Below are 16,320 nucleotides of genomic sequence, written 5' to 3'. Positions count from 1 at the left end.
GTGTTCATACAAGTGGATTACTTCACAAGGGTGTTGTTATCCCTTTCTTGAGCCTCTCTACTCCTGCTTTCAATGATTATTTCAGTCTTATTTGGTGCACTTAGCTGGCTTTTGTGGCACTTCTGTGGGGTAGATTCCCAGTGACTGTGATGTAGCTGTAAGTATTACTTTGGATAGTTATTTAACCGTTTATGTCTTAATTTGGATTCATAAGTGCAAATAGTGGGGCGGGGGATGCCAAGGGGGTGCATAGAGCATGCTATTTAGGATGCGATGCAGAGGTATACTTGGTAGGATTCAAATATTCACCGCTCATCATGTCCTTCCCACCGTACCGCTACAAAGAGCACAAAAAACAGCAATAGCCCTGAGCCAAAAATTTGAGGGCATTGCAAGATAAATGCATTATAAAAAGAAAAAAGGAGCAGGACTGTGGAGGAATGGGAAAGAAATCTCAATTTGTAGCCTAGAGATGTGGATTATCCCTGACAACCCTAGAAACCATCGAGTCTGTTTATGCCTCTCATCTACGGACATACCAGGGGAACTGCAGGGTGATGAAATTGCCACCCGCGGGCAGGTGTCAACAGTTGGAGACAAAATAACAGAAAGAAAGATGCGGAAGTTGATGGAGTCTGCCACTGAAAAAAAATCATTCTTATGTTCCTGCACAGGGTGTCCATCACCCAAGATGAGGTGTATAAATGACAGGTAGCAATTCAAATCCAAATTACTAATGAGGTGTGAATGCAAGGCGCACACTTTCAGCTTGTTAGTATCAATTAGGCCCTTTTTCCGCAATGCAGTATCTTCATAGGTTAGTTATGGCTTTACTTGTTGTTAACATGTTTTCACTTTCAAAACCAGGCATTACGGTTGCTTGATTATGGAAAAAAATATTAATCACAACTACTGTACTTTCTGGACTATAAACTGCACCTATAAGCCACACCAGCTAAAATTCAGGGAAAATCCTGTATTGTTCATATATAAGCCACACAATAAGACGCTGGTTCTTCAAATGAATTGTACTCATCTCTGTTACCTGTATTACCAAAACAACTACTTTTATAATATCATAAAGATCATGAAAAATCCATAGATACGCTGCACCAGACTATAAGATGCAGGGTTCAAAGCTTGTGCAAAAATTATCTCATAGTCCGAAAATCACGGTATTTTGGTAATAACTGAAATCACAATTAATCAAAGGATCATTTAGTTTTTGGTGTAATAACCGTAATCGGGATTAAATTTCGATTAATTGCACACCTCAAGCAGGTACTACTGTGAAGTACGAATTGTCATACCTGGACAGTTGAATTTCTATCAGGCTTGACCGATACACGCTTATCTATCAGAAGAAAGCTGAACCGTAATAACTTTACTTGGGGTCATGTAGTCATGTTGATGTATTGCATTTTAATACCATTCAGTGTTTGTTTCAGTAATGGTGTTTTTCTGTGCTTTTGTGCTGTGTGCGTCAGCGATGTGGTTAGGTGCATTCATCTTTTAAATTGCTACATTTCGAACATAGTGTTGGGTTAAAGTGCGGAAAAGCCACTATTCCCTCACATTCTTGCGTCTATAAAATGCTGATTTTGCATGCGTATACTTGTATATGGATGAATGTAAATGGATATGGATGAATGTAAATGGAGAATGTTCACTCTTAAACAATGTTTAAATAAAAGGAAGAAAAATGAAGGCTGTACAGAATAAACACCCATCCAAATGTTTCAGTCATTTTTACCAGCTTGCCACATGTAGAAACCCACAAAAAGATTGGGTTCCTTTATATTGAAATTATTCCGAGACAATGTGATTAACTTTTTTACTAATACCATGAAGGAGCGCATATTAGACAACTATTATTCACACGTACAGTAAGATAATTACTGTATGTTACAAAACCAACAGGGAACTGGTGTCAGAGTTATAAGCTCTGTAATGTCATTTGGAAATGGGGCAAAGCAAAAGTTGAAGGGAATTATTCAATTATTATTAACACAAGTTACTTGATGTTTCATTTCGTGACTTTGTCTTACTTAAACGCCCACTTAAAGCTGGGAAAAATGCATCTTTCATAGACACATACTACACAGAGGAATAACGTCAAATTTAGTGTAAAGCAGAGGTCTTCAACCTGCGGCTCCGGAGCTTCATGTGGCTCTTTCCTCTTTCTGCTGTGGATATCTGTGGGCCTTGTTCACTAATATGTTACAGTAAATGGTCTCTGTGGCAAAATCCAAACCACTGCCAGATGATAAAGCCAGCATCGCGATCTAATGGGACCAAGTTTTCTGAATGGGCGGGGTAGTTTGGGATAACAGCGTTAAGGAATTTTGTCCTCTTTCGAATTCGTTTATGTGCTTATATACTCTGTGTGTGCATGTGTGTATCTGCCGCTCTGTCTGTCTGTTGGCGCTTGTCACTCAGCAGCAGATTACACGAGTATGCTCTGATCACGCACCCGGAAACGAACAAACGCCTCACAACAATCCAAGGTTTGAGAGTTTTTGAATTGATCAAGTATACATACATGCAGAATCTCAAACAACATTTCCATAAATTTACACATGACAAACAGCCGTCAAAAAGATCAGAGGCGCACACAATGCTACTTGCATGCATGTGCCATAATTCTGACAGATATGGGTTGATGTATTTTTTGAATTTTAGTTCCTACAAATGCCCCTTTGCTGGGCTATAGTTATCCCTTACTATCTACTGGAACAACTTGTGGTGTTTGTTCATTCTCGTATGAATATGCATGTTTTGTCTGCAGCATGGTTTGATTGAACTGTGTCATGAGAATATCAATACAATTCTTGTGTTGTCAGTTTCTTCAAATCTTTTGAAGCAACGGTCAAGAAGGTTTAAGAAGGTTATAAACGTTTTGGGGCCGTCTTTTGTTAGTTCCAAACTCCGTGCATTAGCTGAGATGCTTTATATGGGGAAATAAGAGTGCAGCTCATGCAAATTGGAACTCGGCAGGCTGTCATTTACAATTGATTGGGACTTCTCAACATATGCACAGTGCCGAGAAGAATGTTGGCCAGGCCTCGTGTCGTAAATAGAATGGTGAGTTTGTTTAAATGCTTAATTTGTCTGTAGAGTAATAACATTGAAACACATTTTTTTAGTGAATGAGCCCTTGCAACTTTGGAATTTAAATTAGTGATTAATTGCGAAACAAGCCACAGAGGTTTGGTTTTCATGGTTACTTGAAAAGAAAAAGATTTCTGCTGGCTAGTTATAAATTTTCTTTCAGGGAGGATTGGGTGACAATTAACACTTGGATTCACACTCGAAATGCTCAAAAGACACACACACACACACACACACACACACACAGACACACACGCCATATACAACTGCAAAATGTCTTCAAGGGGGAAATAAGATGCAATAAACAAGTCATAATAAAACCCATGTGGATGGAGATTTTTGACATTCATCTTAGGTTCTGCCCCTCTTTCTTTTCATTTTCTTTATTCCAAATGTCATTGGGTTTCGTTATTGCAATCTTTCCCCAAATATGTATTCACAACCACTTGTGAAATCAAACTATAAGCCTTTCTTGTGTGCTCTTTTGCACATTGTCCCAAAGCACATTCCATGACTTAACGTTTCTTGCTTTTAATCACTGTGTCGTGCACCCACATCACCCTCATCCCTCTTATAAATTGTCTGCAAATATGTTCAACCAAAAAAGGTGGAGTAGTCCATTTTCCAATTACAGATCTTGTCGTATAGGTGTTAATTGTAGACTGACCTTTGAATCGTTTTTATATGCCTTTCTTTTTAAAAATCTAATCTCTTTAAAAGCAGCGAAAGAGAAATGTATTAGACATGCACGATAAAAAGCAGATTCTAAACTGAGTAAAACACTCTTTTGCATTACGCATCCATCCGTCCAGCCATTAATTTCCAAAGTACTTTTGCTTCTCCGGTGTCAGGCTACGGGGCAGCAGATTTTCATTCAATCGTTCGTTCTTTTGTTCGTTCATTCATTCATTCATTCATAACGCAAGTCCTAACAAGCCATGACAAGTTATAATAGCACATGACACCTGCACTGGTTCATTGTAAACCAATTATTATCATGGTAAACCTTTAAGAAAAATCTATTCTTGTGTATTTGTACAGTATACTTGAATGTAACAAGGGTGCCTCTGTTGATCTCGATTGATAAAGTACGTGTACTAACTGATAGAAAATGTTTTTGTGTGTATACAGGCAGTCCTCCTGCCACAGGTACTGGCACGTTGGTCATTCACCTGGAGGATTACAATGATAATGCACCATTTGTGGTGCCATCGGTAGCACGGGTGTGTGAAGACGCGCATGATATGAATGTGGCCATAGTTGGTGGACGGGACAAGGATCTACCACCCAACGGGGCGCCTTTCAAGATAGAGCTGGGAAAACAACCGGGACTTGATAAAACCTGGAAAGTTACCAGGGTCAACTGTGAGTATTTTATACTTTTGCAGTATACATTGTAGATATACTGTAGTTGGTACATCACAACTACATTTTAAACGTGTTACATTCAACACCAGGCAGTTTCACGTAGGATAGAATGCAGTGCAAAACAGAATTGCATGTATTTTCAATGTTTAAGGGGGAGTTCAATAAGTTTAAATTCAATCTAAGTAGTGCTCGTGGGAAAAGGTAAGGATCGGCACTGAGGATCAAGAGTAAGGAGGGAAAGGCTGTGTGTTTGTGTGCGTGTGCGTGTTGTGTGTGTAGGCAGACAACCAAGACATTGATTCTCAGTTGCATGGCCGGCAGCGCTGTCTTTATGTGTTTGAGCGACAGAGCACAGCTTAAACTTGCCCACAGGTAATACCTGTGACTGACAGCAGGAGAAGGGGGCCGGGGAGGGGGGGGATACTCCTCAGTCACTAATTCTGACTGTATTTATTTGTGTGCGTGCGTTTGGTCTTATACTGAAAATATCGGAATTTGAATATATTTTATGCATAAACACATGCATGCATTTGTTGACCATACATGTGAAATCATATAATTCTTATTTTAGATGAATTTTCAAGAAGCATCCTCTGCACGTCAAGAAAAGAAAATTATATTAGAGGAGCTAGAAACCCATTACATGTTGTTTTTGAGGGGGATCCTGGAAAGGGATTCTGGTATTTTCATTATTTCAATGGAGAAAGAGGATTTCAGGTATGAGTGTTACGAGCAAGGTCATAGACCCAAATTAAATTCATATCTCAAGGCAGCACTGTGTATGTGTGTCTGGCTGACTCTGTGTCGGCCCTATGATTAATTGGCAATTAGTTGAGGGTGTACCCCACCTTTCACCCAAAGGATAGTGGGTAAGATAAGTCACATAACTAACCAGAGGTTTGAAGGCACTGTATATTCCCGCTGCAGACCAAAATGTGGAAACTGTGTCATGTGTCAAGATGCCATCTTACCAACCATTAATGCTAACTTAATTGATGGATTGTAATGGATCTTGGTCCTACAAGAATTCATTACCTCAGCCAAGTTGTTAAAAATTGAGCCACCACTGCGCTTTTTGTTCTATGAACCACTTATGTAGTTTGCTTTGTGAGTTATGCTGCTTTTTTGTGTTTGTTCAAATGTATTCAGAACATTTTGTGGGATGATGTTTTGATTGACTTCAATTTCTCTCTGCCCCTCCCTTTTTAGCCACTCACTCGCAAATCATGTTGCTACAGAGTCTGAAGAAAGCCAACTATCAGCTGCCATTGCTCATCACTGATTCAGGGGTGCCTCCTCTGTCCAACAACTCAGAGGTCAAGGTTCAGGTCTGCTTCTGCAAGAAGAACAAGATGCTCTGTAGCTCTGCCCACTCACACCACGCCAGCCTTCTCGTCATACTTGCAACACTCATGCTTAGCCTACCCTGTAAGTATCAACCAGCTTGTAATTGTTTCCCTCAGTCGTTTGAAACATACTTTTAATTATCAATAATAAACATGAAACTAAGTTATTACGGATGACATTCTCTGTCACTTCATAAATCTGAATACCCTGTCAACAGTCTTGATTTAGATTGTTTTCTGAATAGAATGTTAAATAAATTTGGCTATAAATTATATGTGAACCAACCCCACAGTAATAACCTTCAGAATACAAACGTGGCAACATTTGGTCACTACTCACGCTACTCAAGTACAGATTTATGGCTGAGGCTTTTTCTGTAAACATCTATTTCAAAAGCCCCTCTTGTGTTTACTGGTAGAAATCCAATATGTATTAAGAGCCAATTAGCAACAACATCAAGAATTCAGCCTTATCCATTCACAATATAAATTTGCAACAGCTATATTTATAAGAGAAATCTTTAAGAACCTTGAGGGACTGTATATTGAGGGACCAGAGGTGAGAAAAGACAAAGCGATGATGAAAAGAAGAAAGGTGAACATTTAAAAGACAGTTTCAGCGAAAGTAGACACCAAAACAACCAAGAAGTAGATGGTGATTTGAGCCCTGAAGAAAGGTGCAGGAGTCGTTCTCCTATCATTGCTTAGCTGATTTACACTCTGCAGTGAAGCTCATTGAAGAAAATCACAGCCATGTTTCTTTGAGCACTCCTCCTTATCATCGTGCAGTTTTGTTGTATTGATCCTCCATCTGTCACACTACATGTCTTCTATGGCAGCTACATAGTACTCATTTTAAAATTGCTTCCCTGGTAGTTGTCATATCTCATGCTGTTTCTTTAACAACCAAAAACACTCTCACGATATAACATCTCAGCTTATCGTTTAATCATGTGGACTGCCGTATCAAGAAGTTCGCTTCTGATTCTTCTCAGAGTTTGAATCGATTTGGCTATTGATGCAGATCAATAAGTGTGTGTGCGTGTATGTGTGTGTGTGCGTGCGTGCGTGCGTGTGCGCGCGTCTGAATTTGTGTGTGCGTCTGTGTGTGCGGGTTTGGTGGCGTGCACGAAAAAAATCATAGGTAGACCCAAGTGCAGTGAGGCACACAATTAAGTGGGAGTTCAGGGAAATCTTTTTTTTTCCAAAAAAACTTACAGAACGTTCAGACAGGGTTGCAAATCTAAAATAAATGAACAAAATTAACTAAAATGAACGTCTTTTTACAGGGCATGTGTGTTTGGTATGCTTTGAATGAGTATGAGTCACCGCCAGTCAACGGCAGGCGCACGCCTCCACAGCGTGCGTCCTGGACAATTTATTAAGCTCCTTCTTTGAAAAAACTAGCTTTCGGTTGGATGGCGGTGTCTTCGATGTTAATGACCTCTCATTCCATTGAAGCATATATGCATGCGGTAAAAGATGATTCATTAAGCTGGATGGAGTCTTAAGTGGGGGAAGCACTTTCATCCATGGCATAATTTGAATTGGATTTGTACATTCTTTCTTTCAATTTCTTTAGAGTAGCAAGTTAAAGAAAACTGTTCCACCTGCAGATTTTACGAGGCACACACACATACATTATTACATAGCAGAATCAACACCGTTAATTTATGGTGATCATGATTATATGTTCGGCTATGAGTGCAACAAGCAAGTCCACGTGTCCCTTTTCACACTGCCGCAGTTAGTTATGAGCGACACAGGCTCCATCCAGGTCAAACACAGAAAGGCTCGGCACACAAGCCCAGCAGGCACCTGGAGAGATGACTTTTGCCCGAGCTCATCACAGACAGCAGCACTGGGCCACAGACATTGGCGACTGATCACTACAGTGTTGAATCTGAGAGGTCGATAGAGAGCCACACAGGATAATGTTTCTATTCCCTCATCTCCAAGCTGAACTCTGACCCTGACACAGAGAGATGAAAGGAAGGGAAATAGAATGAGCCAGAGGGAAGGAATGGGAAAGGAAGATGAATGTGTGGAGATTAAAATCTTGTTTTCTTCTTTTATGGCACAAGAACAGCCTAGTACAGTCTATTCATATACGTATATGCCGTATACTACTACAGTACAAGGAGTATTTGGATTTTGAGAAAAATATTGCAAAGACTGAAAGAGTTAAATGTATTTCAAGAGGATATACTGATCACTGAGTGTCTGCACATGGAGCAAATGTTTTTTTTCATCAGGATTCCTAAACTGTAGCTAAAGGATGCAAACAGTTTTTCTTGTTGCCAAGAATTTTGGAGAATGTTGGCGAATGCCCGGTGAACGACTTTGAGACCGTTTGACCTAACCCTTACGAAAAATCAACTTCTGGGCCGCGCACCAACCCTCGCTAACCTTCGCAGCTCGGTGAGATGCAGGGCTTAGGGTAGGAAAGTAGACTACACTAACAGTACGCATGTAAACTGATGTTCTTTGTGTCACTAATGGTCCTGTATTATCTCTCCTCAACAGCTTTTCGGATGCACCAAACATATTTCCAAAGCTGAAGATGTATGGCTGAAGCTAATGTAAAAGCACAGACAGTATAGGCAATAAATAGTTCCTACAGATTGGTGGCTTGGACTTTAACTAATCATGCCTATGAGAGACTATGACTTACGAAGTGCAGTTTTTATGCACACACACACACACTTACAGTTCCCTTATATAGTGCACAGAAGTCCCCCACTTTTACTCGATTTAGGTTTACAAGCTCAAACCTCAATCTTGTCCATGCAGGATTACAGGCTGCTGCAATAAATTGGTTTGAAGCTGTCTGTGGTGCACTGCAGGAAACTTGATTGCTTCTGCTTTTCTTTGTCATTTCAGCAAGAGTCTCAGAATATTGAAATTGCAAGGGTAAAGGAGAGTGGGATTGCGAGGGAGTCGTAAAACCAAACAATTTACTACTGAGTACTACAAAAACTCTAAAGCAAGATGCCGCTAATTTAGCTTGGATCCCCGGGGTATTTAGTCCACACTGTTTGTCTTCTCTGATCCTCCACTTCACTTCGACAGCTATTTTATACTTCTACAGCTCTGCACAAATCCCCTTTCCAGCTCGAGCAAGAAAATGTTTATAAGCTTATTTACTCCTGGAAAGATCACCCCCCCCCCTCATTCTTTTCTGTTTCTTTTGAAAGCAGCCACGCATGGTGTATGTTAGGGGATTGTCTTTGTTCTCTGATTATTCTGTGTATACTCTTTTATCCTTGAGTTGAAATTTTAAAAAAATCATGTTGTTTCCCGCACACATGATCATGGAGGAGTCTGAGGGAACATGGATCGAGTAATGACCAGTCTGTCCCTGCAATACTGTCTGTCTTGAAGAAGGCGAGCACATATGATCCCAACATAAATGGTTTCATTGATTGATTGATTAATCGATTGATTGATTGATCGATCGATCGATTGATTGATTGACCAGCTACAAAAAAACTATGCAGTTAAAAAAAATAAAAAATATTGTCCCATATGAAAATCCCATACATTATCCAGCTCATATTTTTAATCTAAGAATCTAAGAGCGTTAATGCTGGTTAAATGGGTATAAAGAACAATGAGGAAATCATAAAGTCAAATCACTAGTTTCCTGTACTAAATGACGTCTTTGTCAAATGGCCCTCTGGCAACAATGCCAGCTGTGAGGTTCATCAAACCACCCCCTGGAAGCTTGGCTCACTTAATAAAATGGTGGGTGTTTTTTTTTTCCTCCTTCTTTCAACTTCCATCAGTTTGAAAGGAAAGCATCTGTGAACAATGACCCTTTAATTCTTGCCGCAACATTTTCCGTGCTAGGCTTGTAGTCTGTGACACTTGAACTCATAAATGGTTTCTCTTTAGTTTCTCCCTCACTGGACTGATGAGTCCCTACTACTCCTACTCCTACTACTGGTTCTGAGATAATTTAGATGGGACAAGTGGCTCGTTTTCCAGTATACCTCTAATTATAATGGCTCAAATAGTGCCAAGTATTTCTAATAACTGAGGAGCTTCAGCGTATGCTGAAAACGTAAGGACAAACCTGCATTAACTAAGCTGTAGATTCTTTATGAGCACAGGAGTGAACTCGGAGGGAACTGTGGAGTCGTGAGAGCTGCTTTCCTAACAAGGGACAATTCCAACAATGACGTCTATTACTTATTTCATCCAATGGCAAAAGAAAGGATGTAGGTCAAAGGTGCACAGGTAGAGATGCCCATCTCTCCAATTAACAACAATTCGATACGAATCTTGATACATGAGGGGAAACATGAAACAAGGACGGTTTGATTTTTAAACTAACAATTTAATTCCGTGGGATTACATTTCAATTTAATATTGTATTATTCAAGAGGATATGATGCAATTTCATGGTGACTTGTCAGTTCACTAAATGTGCCATTTCCTTCTCAGACATATCCCTCCACTGAAAGACTATTTGATATCTAACCCTGTATATTGTTGAGTGGAACAATTCAATTTTGTTCAATTGGATCCACTTGTGCTTTTTCCATCACAAACAAAATTCTGACTCAATTTGGGTTTTTTGTTACCCCAAACTACAACAGGAGTACTGAGAGGCTGAATTGTATGCAAGATGCACACGCTAAGCAAACCTGATCCAGAGCCTGTATTGCAGCCACCTCATACATGATCTGTCTCTCTCTCTCTTTCTCTGTATCTTCTCTCTAAAAGTGTCTCACAAGTCCTTTGGCTTTCCCTTTGTGGCACTCTCAAGTTGTCTTTTTTCACCTCTCTCAACACTATCATCTGGAGCTTTTAAAATCTTTGCCTCATTATTCCTTTTCTGGTGCAGAAATAGAATGCAATAAGATCCCACCCGCTTCATTTTGAACCATGAAGATGAATATGCAGCATTTTAGCAGCCGAGTTTATAATGAACACATATTAACAGGCTACTGTTGCAGACTAATAACTCATGTTATCAGGTTGAATGTGCCCCTCTGATAAAACCCCTGGTCCCAGCTGGACACCCTCAGTAAAATTTGTCTGGATCAACTTTTCTGGAGGTGTCTTCCTGCAGCACTTAATCTTATTCAATGAACTCTCACACTGTTCTAGTTAACATGGTTTAGCACCACATTATATGTTTAATGTTGCCCACTCTGCAACCATTACTGCCTGGTCAGCCTGGAAGGGGGGATTTCCCCATCTGTTGTACCTTCTCAAGACATCTTGGGTTTGGCCGGTTTTCCTTGCCCACATGTAGGGATTTAGATTTGAGATGTTGTTAAGATTTGTCAACTGTGAGCCTGTGAAGTCCTTCGAAACTCTTTTGAAAACAAAAGGAAAGAATCGCAGAACACACACATTAAGAAACAGACTGTCAAATTGCCTCCCCCTTAGACAGCCTTTTCACACCACATTGAACCACATGCGTTTTGCTTAACGAGCAGCCCCACCAAGTCTTAGCAGTAAGCCTGTAAAGCAGGGGTCTCAAACTCCAGTCCTCGGGGGCCGCATTCCTACATGTTTTCCAAGTTTCCCTTGTTAAACACACCCGATTCAATTATCAGGCTCCTGCAGAACGTGAGGATGAACTGATCATTTGAATCAGGTGTGTTTAACTTGGAAAACATGTAGGAATGCGGCCCCCGAGGACTGGAGTTTGAGACCCCTGCTGTAAAGTAAAAGCAGTTCTGCTCTGGACAAGTATTTCTCACTGCAATAAATTGTGTGTGTGGTGGTGTACATTACCTTCGCACTATCACACTCATACCGAAGACTCCTGAAGTGTTGGAAAAAAGCACAAGAACAAATACACACAAAAGAAAATATCGGGTACGCTTGCACAATCGGACTACCCTGAACATGCTCCTGTAGAAATCCTTTCTTGCAGTTTATATCTGTAAAGAAAACGAAGCATAAATGCTTTTCATAAGTGCAGTCAATGTGTTTTTTGAGGGAGGGTTAGTTCAAAAGATGGTATTCAATAGTATGAAAGACCAACAAATGTTGTTAGAATAAAGGTCAAAACATATTCTGTGATTGTTTTTGTATAAGTGTTGGCATTACACCTCATGTGTTATATTGTATGGCTTCTACTTGGAAGCACCAAGTACAAAAGAGGGAAAAAAATGAAGCTGCTGTCTGGAGTGAACAAATGCTTCATTCAAGCTCAGACATTTTCCAACATGCCGCACACAGAGAACGAGAAACAATCGATAAAGCCTCCGATTTCAAATCATAGTTCGACGCGTGCGTGTGTCTTTGTGAGTGGGTCGACCCACTCTGTCCATAGCTATGACTGTCTCGGGGATTACATCTTGATTTGCTGTAATTCCATCTGCTGTGACAAATTGACATACAGCGCACCACCCTACAAGAGCAAACACACACACAAAACTCAATGCACTGAAGCACTTTATGGTCAACGTTGGTAGCACTCTATGGTCAACGTTGGTAGTGCTCAGGTGCCAACTGTAGTTTACACTGACCACATTTTTCAAATATGCAACACGAGATCAGTATTAGATGTGCCGGGCCCTTGTTTCACACTCTTTCAGCATTGAGGTCGGACATAACAGAAGACGCGAGAATGTCCTGCCCAATATTTGTTCGAGGTGCTGATGGTTGTGAACGTTAACGTGTAATACGAGGAGCAACTAAATGCGCAGAGGATTGATGAACAGATGGATTGATAGATGTTCCCCCCTACAAACATATCTTCGTCTCAGCAATATCAGAGCAGGAGAAAACAAGGTGACCCTTTTTTAATCCTCTGTCACACTACATTAGAATTGATGTGTTATAATTAACAGAAAAGAATCCATGCGATACATTTTCTAAGTACAAAGAAGTAGTTTCCTAACACCGGAATTAAAGCGTTTCTCTTCTGTTCTGTCCTCACTGAATATTTAATAAACCTGCACCGATACCTGCTGTCTGTAATTTATCTGATTCCCTCCTGACCTTGGTTTACCTCTTGTACCTTGCCCATGCTTCATGTTCTTGCTTTTTAAACTTTTGCCTTCATGTCTTGTCTCAACAGGCCTGTAGTTTCTGCAAAATGGTCTTGTTTGCAACACCGGAAAGCAACAACTTATCTCCCGCACACAACGCTGGCTTAGCAAGAGAGGATGAACACGAAGGAGAAGGAGTCTTCACACCATGAAAAATTACACATGACAATAGACACAATCCCCGCAAGCTCAACTGCTGTGTGAAAAAATCACTTATCGTCTCGCTACACTTGTCTGCTACTTTCCTTGGTGCATTGCTCCTTCCTTCATCATATCACATCATCTTTAGTTTGTCTGACCGCCTTTAACGTTGTGTCCTCTGACCGCACTTAACCTGGACAACATTGATTATCCCTCCATCCAGCCATTTTCTGAACCGCTTTTCCTCACGAGGGTTGCGGGCACGCTCGAGCCTATCTCAGTTTCCTTTGGGCAGTAGACGGGGGAGACCCTGAACCGGTTCCCAGCCGATCGCAGGTACCATTGATTATTTAAAGTGTACCTCTGGATGTCCAGCATTGAGGTCTGACTGAGTTTGGTTCGTAGCTGGTATCCCCTTTTTGTGTCACGTCTTGTATTTGCCGAAATAATCCCCTTCTCTACCTTTAATGCACGGTGCCATGAAATAGTCAATCTTATACTGAACAGTGAACAAAAGTGCTTTAAGTCAATTAATTTTCATTGTTTTACTTAACATGAGTGGTGTGCGTATCCTTTGCAACCATCTGGCTGACATGCTTGAATCTATAGATTACAACTACACTATAAACCTTAATCCATTTTACAGTGGTGATTCACATGACTCATTCGATCACTACAAAGATAACAATATTCAAAGTTGTGTTTACCATATTTTCCAGACTATAAGTCGCTCCGGAGTACAAGTCGAACCAGCCATAAAATGTATAATAAAGAAGGAAAAGATGTAAGTCACACTGGAGTATAAGTCGCATTTTTATTCACATTTTTAACATATTGAGAGTTATTCAGATAACTATAGCATAAATAACATGCTAACAAGTTTACCAAACCATTCGTGTCACCCCAAATCACTAAATCCAATGTAATCTTCATCCTCTTATGTCACTTTTAAACAGCTCCGCTAACTCCGGAAGTAGAAGATGCGGTCCTCCCTCTTCTACGTCGCCTACGTCAGACTCACCATCAGTTGCAGTTCCAATTATTGTAGCATTTCGCGATCCTGACACACAGGCCAAGAGCGCCGTCTTGCGGTTTAGTGTCAAAATAACATGTGAAATGATATAATAATGTGTTAATAATTTCACACATAAATCGCTCCTGAGTATAAGTCGCACCCCCGGCCAAACTAAAAAAACCTGTGACTTATTGTCCGGAAAATACGGTAATTGTGTAGAACTGCGCTGTATCATACTGATATGCATTTTCATTGTTTTAGTTATCTTATTTACACGAGGAAAAAGAAAATGTAAAAAAAAAACTGTTTTGCCACAATAATATACATAATAAATAATCGTCTCAATTGCAGATTTAGTCTAAACTGCTCGAGGACAGCACAGTTGGTAAACATTTGTGTGTGCAGTTTGCATGTTCTCGCTGTGCTTGTGTGGGTTCTCTCTATGTATCCCAGCATCCTCCCACAGTCCAAAAAACATTTTGTTGGGTTCAAAGAAGCCTAAATTGTCTATTGGTGTGAATGTGAGGATAAATGGTCATCTGTCACGACATGTCAGGTCTGTGATTGACAGGCGGCCAGTCCAAGACGCACGCCACCACACAAATCAACTTCTCTGTGACCTGAATAAGTGCTATAGAAAATGTATAAATGGCTGGACAAACACTACAGTATCATTTTCAACTTTCCCGAGTTGTCTGCCACCCTGAATGTCTTTCCCCATCCACAACACTCGCTCCCATGCATAAGCCGCCTCCCTTTTCCCCCATGCCAGCAAACACGGCAAAGGCTGAGACACCGTTGTGGTGGGCGTAGAGTGTTGGCTTTTTGATGTGTTCTTTTCTATTCTCAACAGACTGTGTTTGATCTAGTTTGGCTGTTTCAAAGGGGAGAAGCTGCCTGTTACTTTGTCTGCAGTGGTTGTGGTGTCTTAGGACAAGGTTGTAGCCAATAAGCCTTTAAAGTCGGAAAAGCTCTGGAGTCGTTGCTTCGATTTATCTGTTTTTATTGCATTAGTTGTCATGGAGTGCAATCAGTATATCTTAATAGTAATGGTGTAAACCTCCCAAAAAAGTACTATTATATAAATATTTTATTTTTTACCATTGTATAAACACAGTCTACAGTATTGATTAACTTATGTATTTTAATTGGTTCCCAACACAAACAGTGATTAAAGAAGTCCCAGTGAACTAGAGCTGTCGTTCTAGTGCCATTGGTTGGTGTTGGTGTTGACTTTTTCCATTGTAACATCTTTGCTGGTGTTTTTATTCTTTATTGTGTTAAAATGCAAAGTGAAATGTCTGAGTTTCCAATGCTTATGTGCTTAGATTGAAAATTTCCTCTCCTGTTTGCTCTTCATCTGGTTTTGAAGTCCTGGGAAAGGTGTAAAAGAAGAAAACAAAGAATGTGCTTGTGGTGCGTAGTTTTTCTTTTCTTTCCTGCCTGCACTCAACAAACGAGGGGAAGAAGCGCGGGCTCGACTAAAAAGCAACCTCAAAGAAAAAGAAGATTTTTTGAATGAGTAATGTCTGTCTTTTGCACTAATTTAATAAACCCGTTACTGAAAATTGCCATATGCTGCTTCTGTACAATTTACTTGTCAGATTTACAAAATTGATCGCCAAAAAAGATGCACGACATTCTCACTAAACTTGCTCTCAATTACGAGGCAAGATTTCAAAGTGAATTCATGTTCCAAGCAAGGTAAGTCCCAGCAAGGATACGGTTATGATGTAAATGACATGAAGGCGAGTTGACATTTCATCTGACTCACTGTACCTTCGACACAAAACCATGCATTTATTATTTCACTTTCACATCCTAATTATAAACTGGCTGATGTACTGCTTTGCCAAAATTGAGGATTTTCTCCTTACTCCCCCTTCCCACCCGCAAGCTATTTCTAGGAAAATCAATAGCAGCAATAATAGCCAATAATAATGTTACTAATATCCTCCAGCCACCATTTCCCACACAGCCATTCAAATTCATTAATTCCCTCCTAGATTATCACTTAGCACCTATTAACAGAGGATCTCATCTATGATGACTGCTCAAGTTTTATGTTCAATCCTATTCGGCTCAGGCTGAGCAAGGTAAGATAAGACCCTTAAACTGTGTCAAATGGTGAATGGGCCATTGGCAGGCATTGGTATCAATTACACCAAGAACATTTTCAGTCTCGCTCTTTTTCAAACTCTTAAATTATTATGAGTGCAACTTAGCTGTTTGTCAATTTGCATTCCTGTACGTTTTGGTAATGGTCGTAAAACATCGTGAGCGTGTACCGTTCCAATTGAAAGATGAAATGTAATGAATT

General features: G+C 40.2%; 1 protein-coding gene across 1 annotated transcript in view; it reads left to right on the top strand.

The window, feature by feature from the left end:
• Positions 1-15,570, top strand: part of cdh13 (cadherin 13, H-cadherin (heart)) — a 160,596-nt gene extending 145,026 nt beyond the window's left edge. Inside the window, exons 13-15 of the mRNA XM_037254322.1 lie at positions 4,243-4,476; positions 5,689-5,907; positions 12,874-15,570. Of these exons, the coding sequence (XP_037110217.1) occupies positions 4,243-4,476; positions 5,689-5,907; positions 12,874-12,881 (461 nt within the window). The 3' untranslated portion in view covers positions 12,882-15,570. The remainder of the gene's footprint in view (positions 1-4,242; positions 4,477-5,688; positions 5,908-12,873) is intronic.
• Positions 15,571-16,320: the final 750 nt, after the last annotated feature.

Source organism: Syngnathus acus, chromosome 6, assembly GCF_901709675.1.
Source record: "Syngnathus acus chromosome 6, fSynAcu1.2, whole genome shotgun sequence".
Classification (NCBI taxonomy): Eukaryota; Metazoa; Chordata; class Actinopteri; order Syngnathiformes; family Syngnathidae; genus Syngnathus; species Syngnathus acus.
Note: the sequence above shows the minus strand (reverse complement) of the source record. Positions and strands in the feature narration are given on the sequence as shown.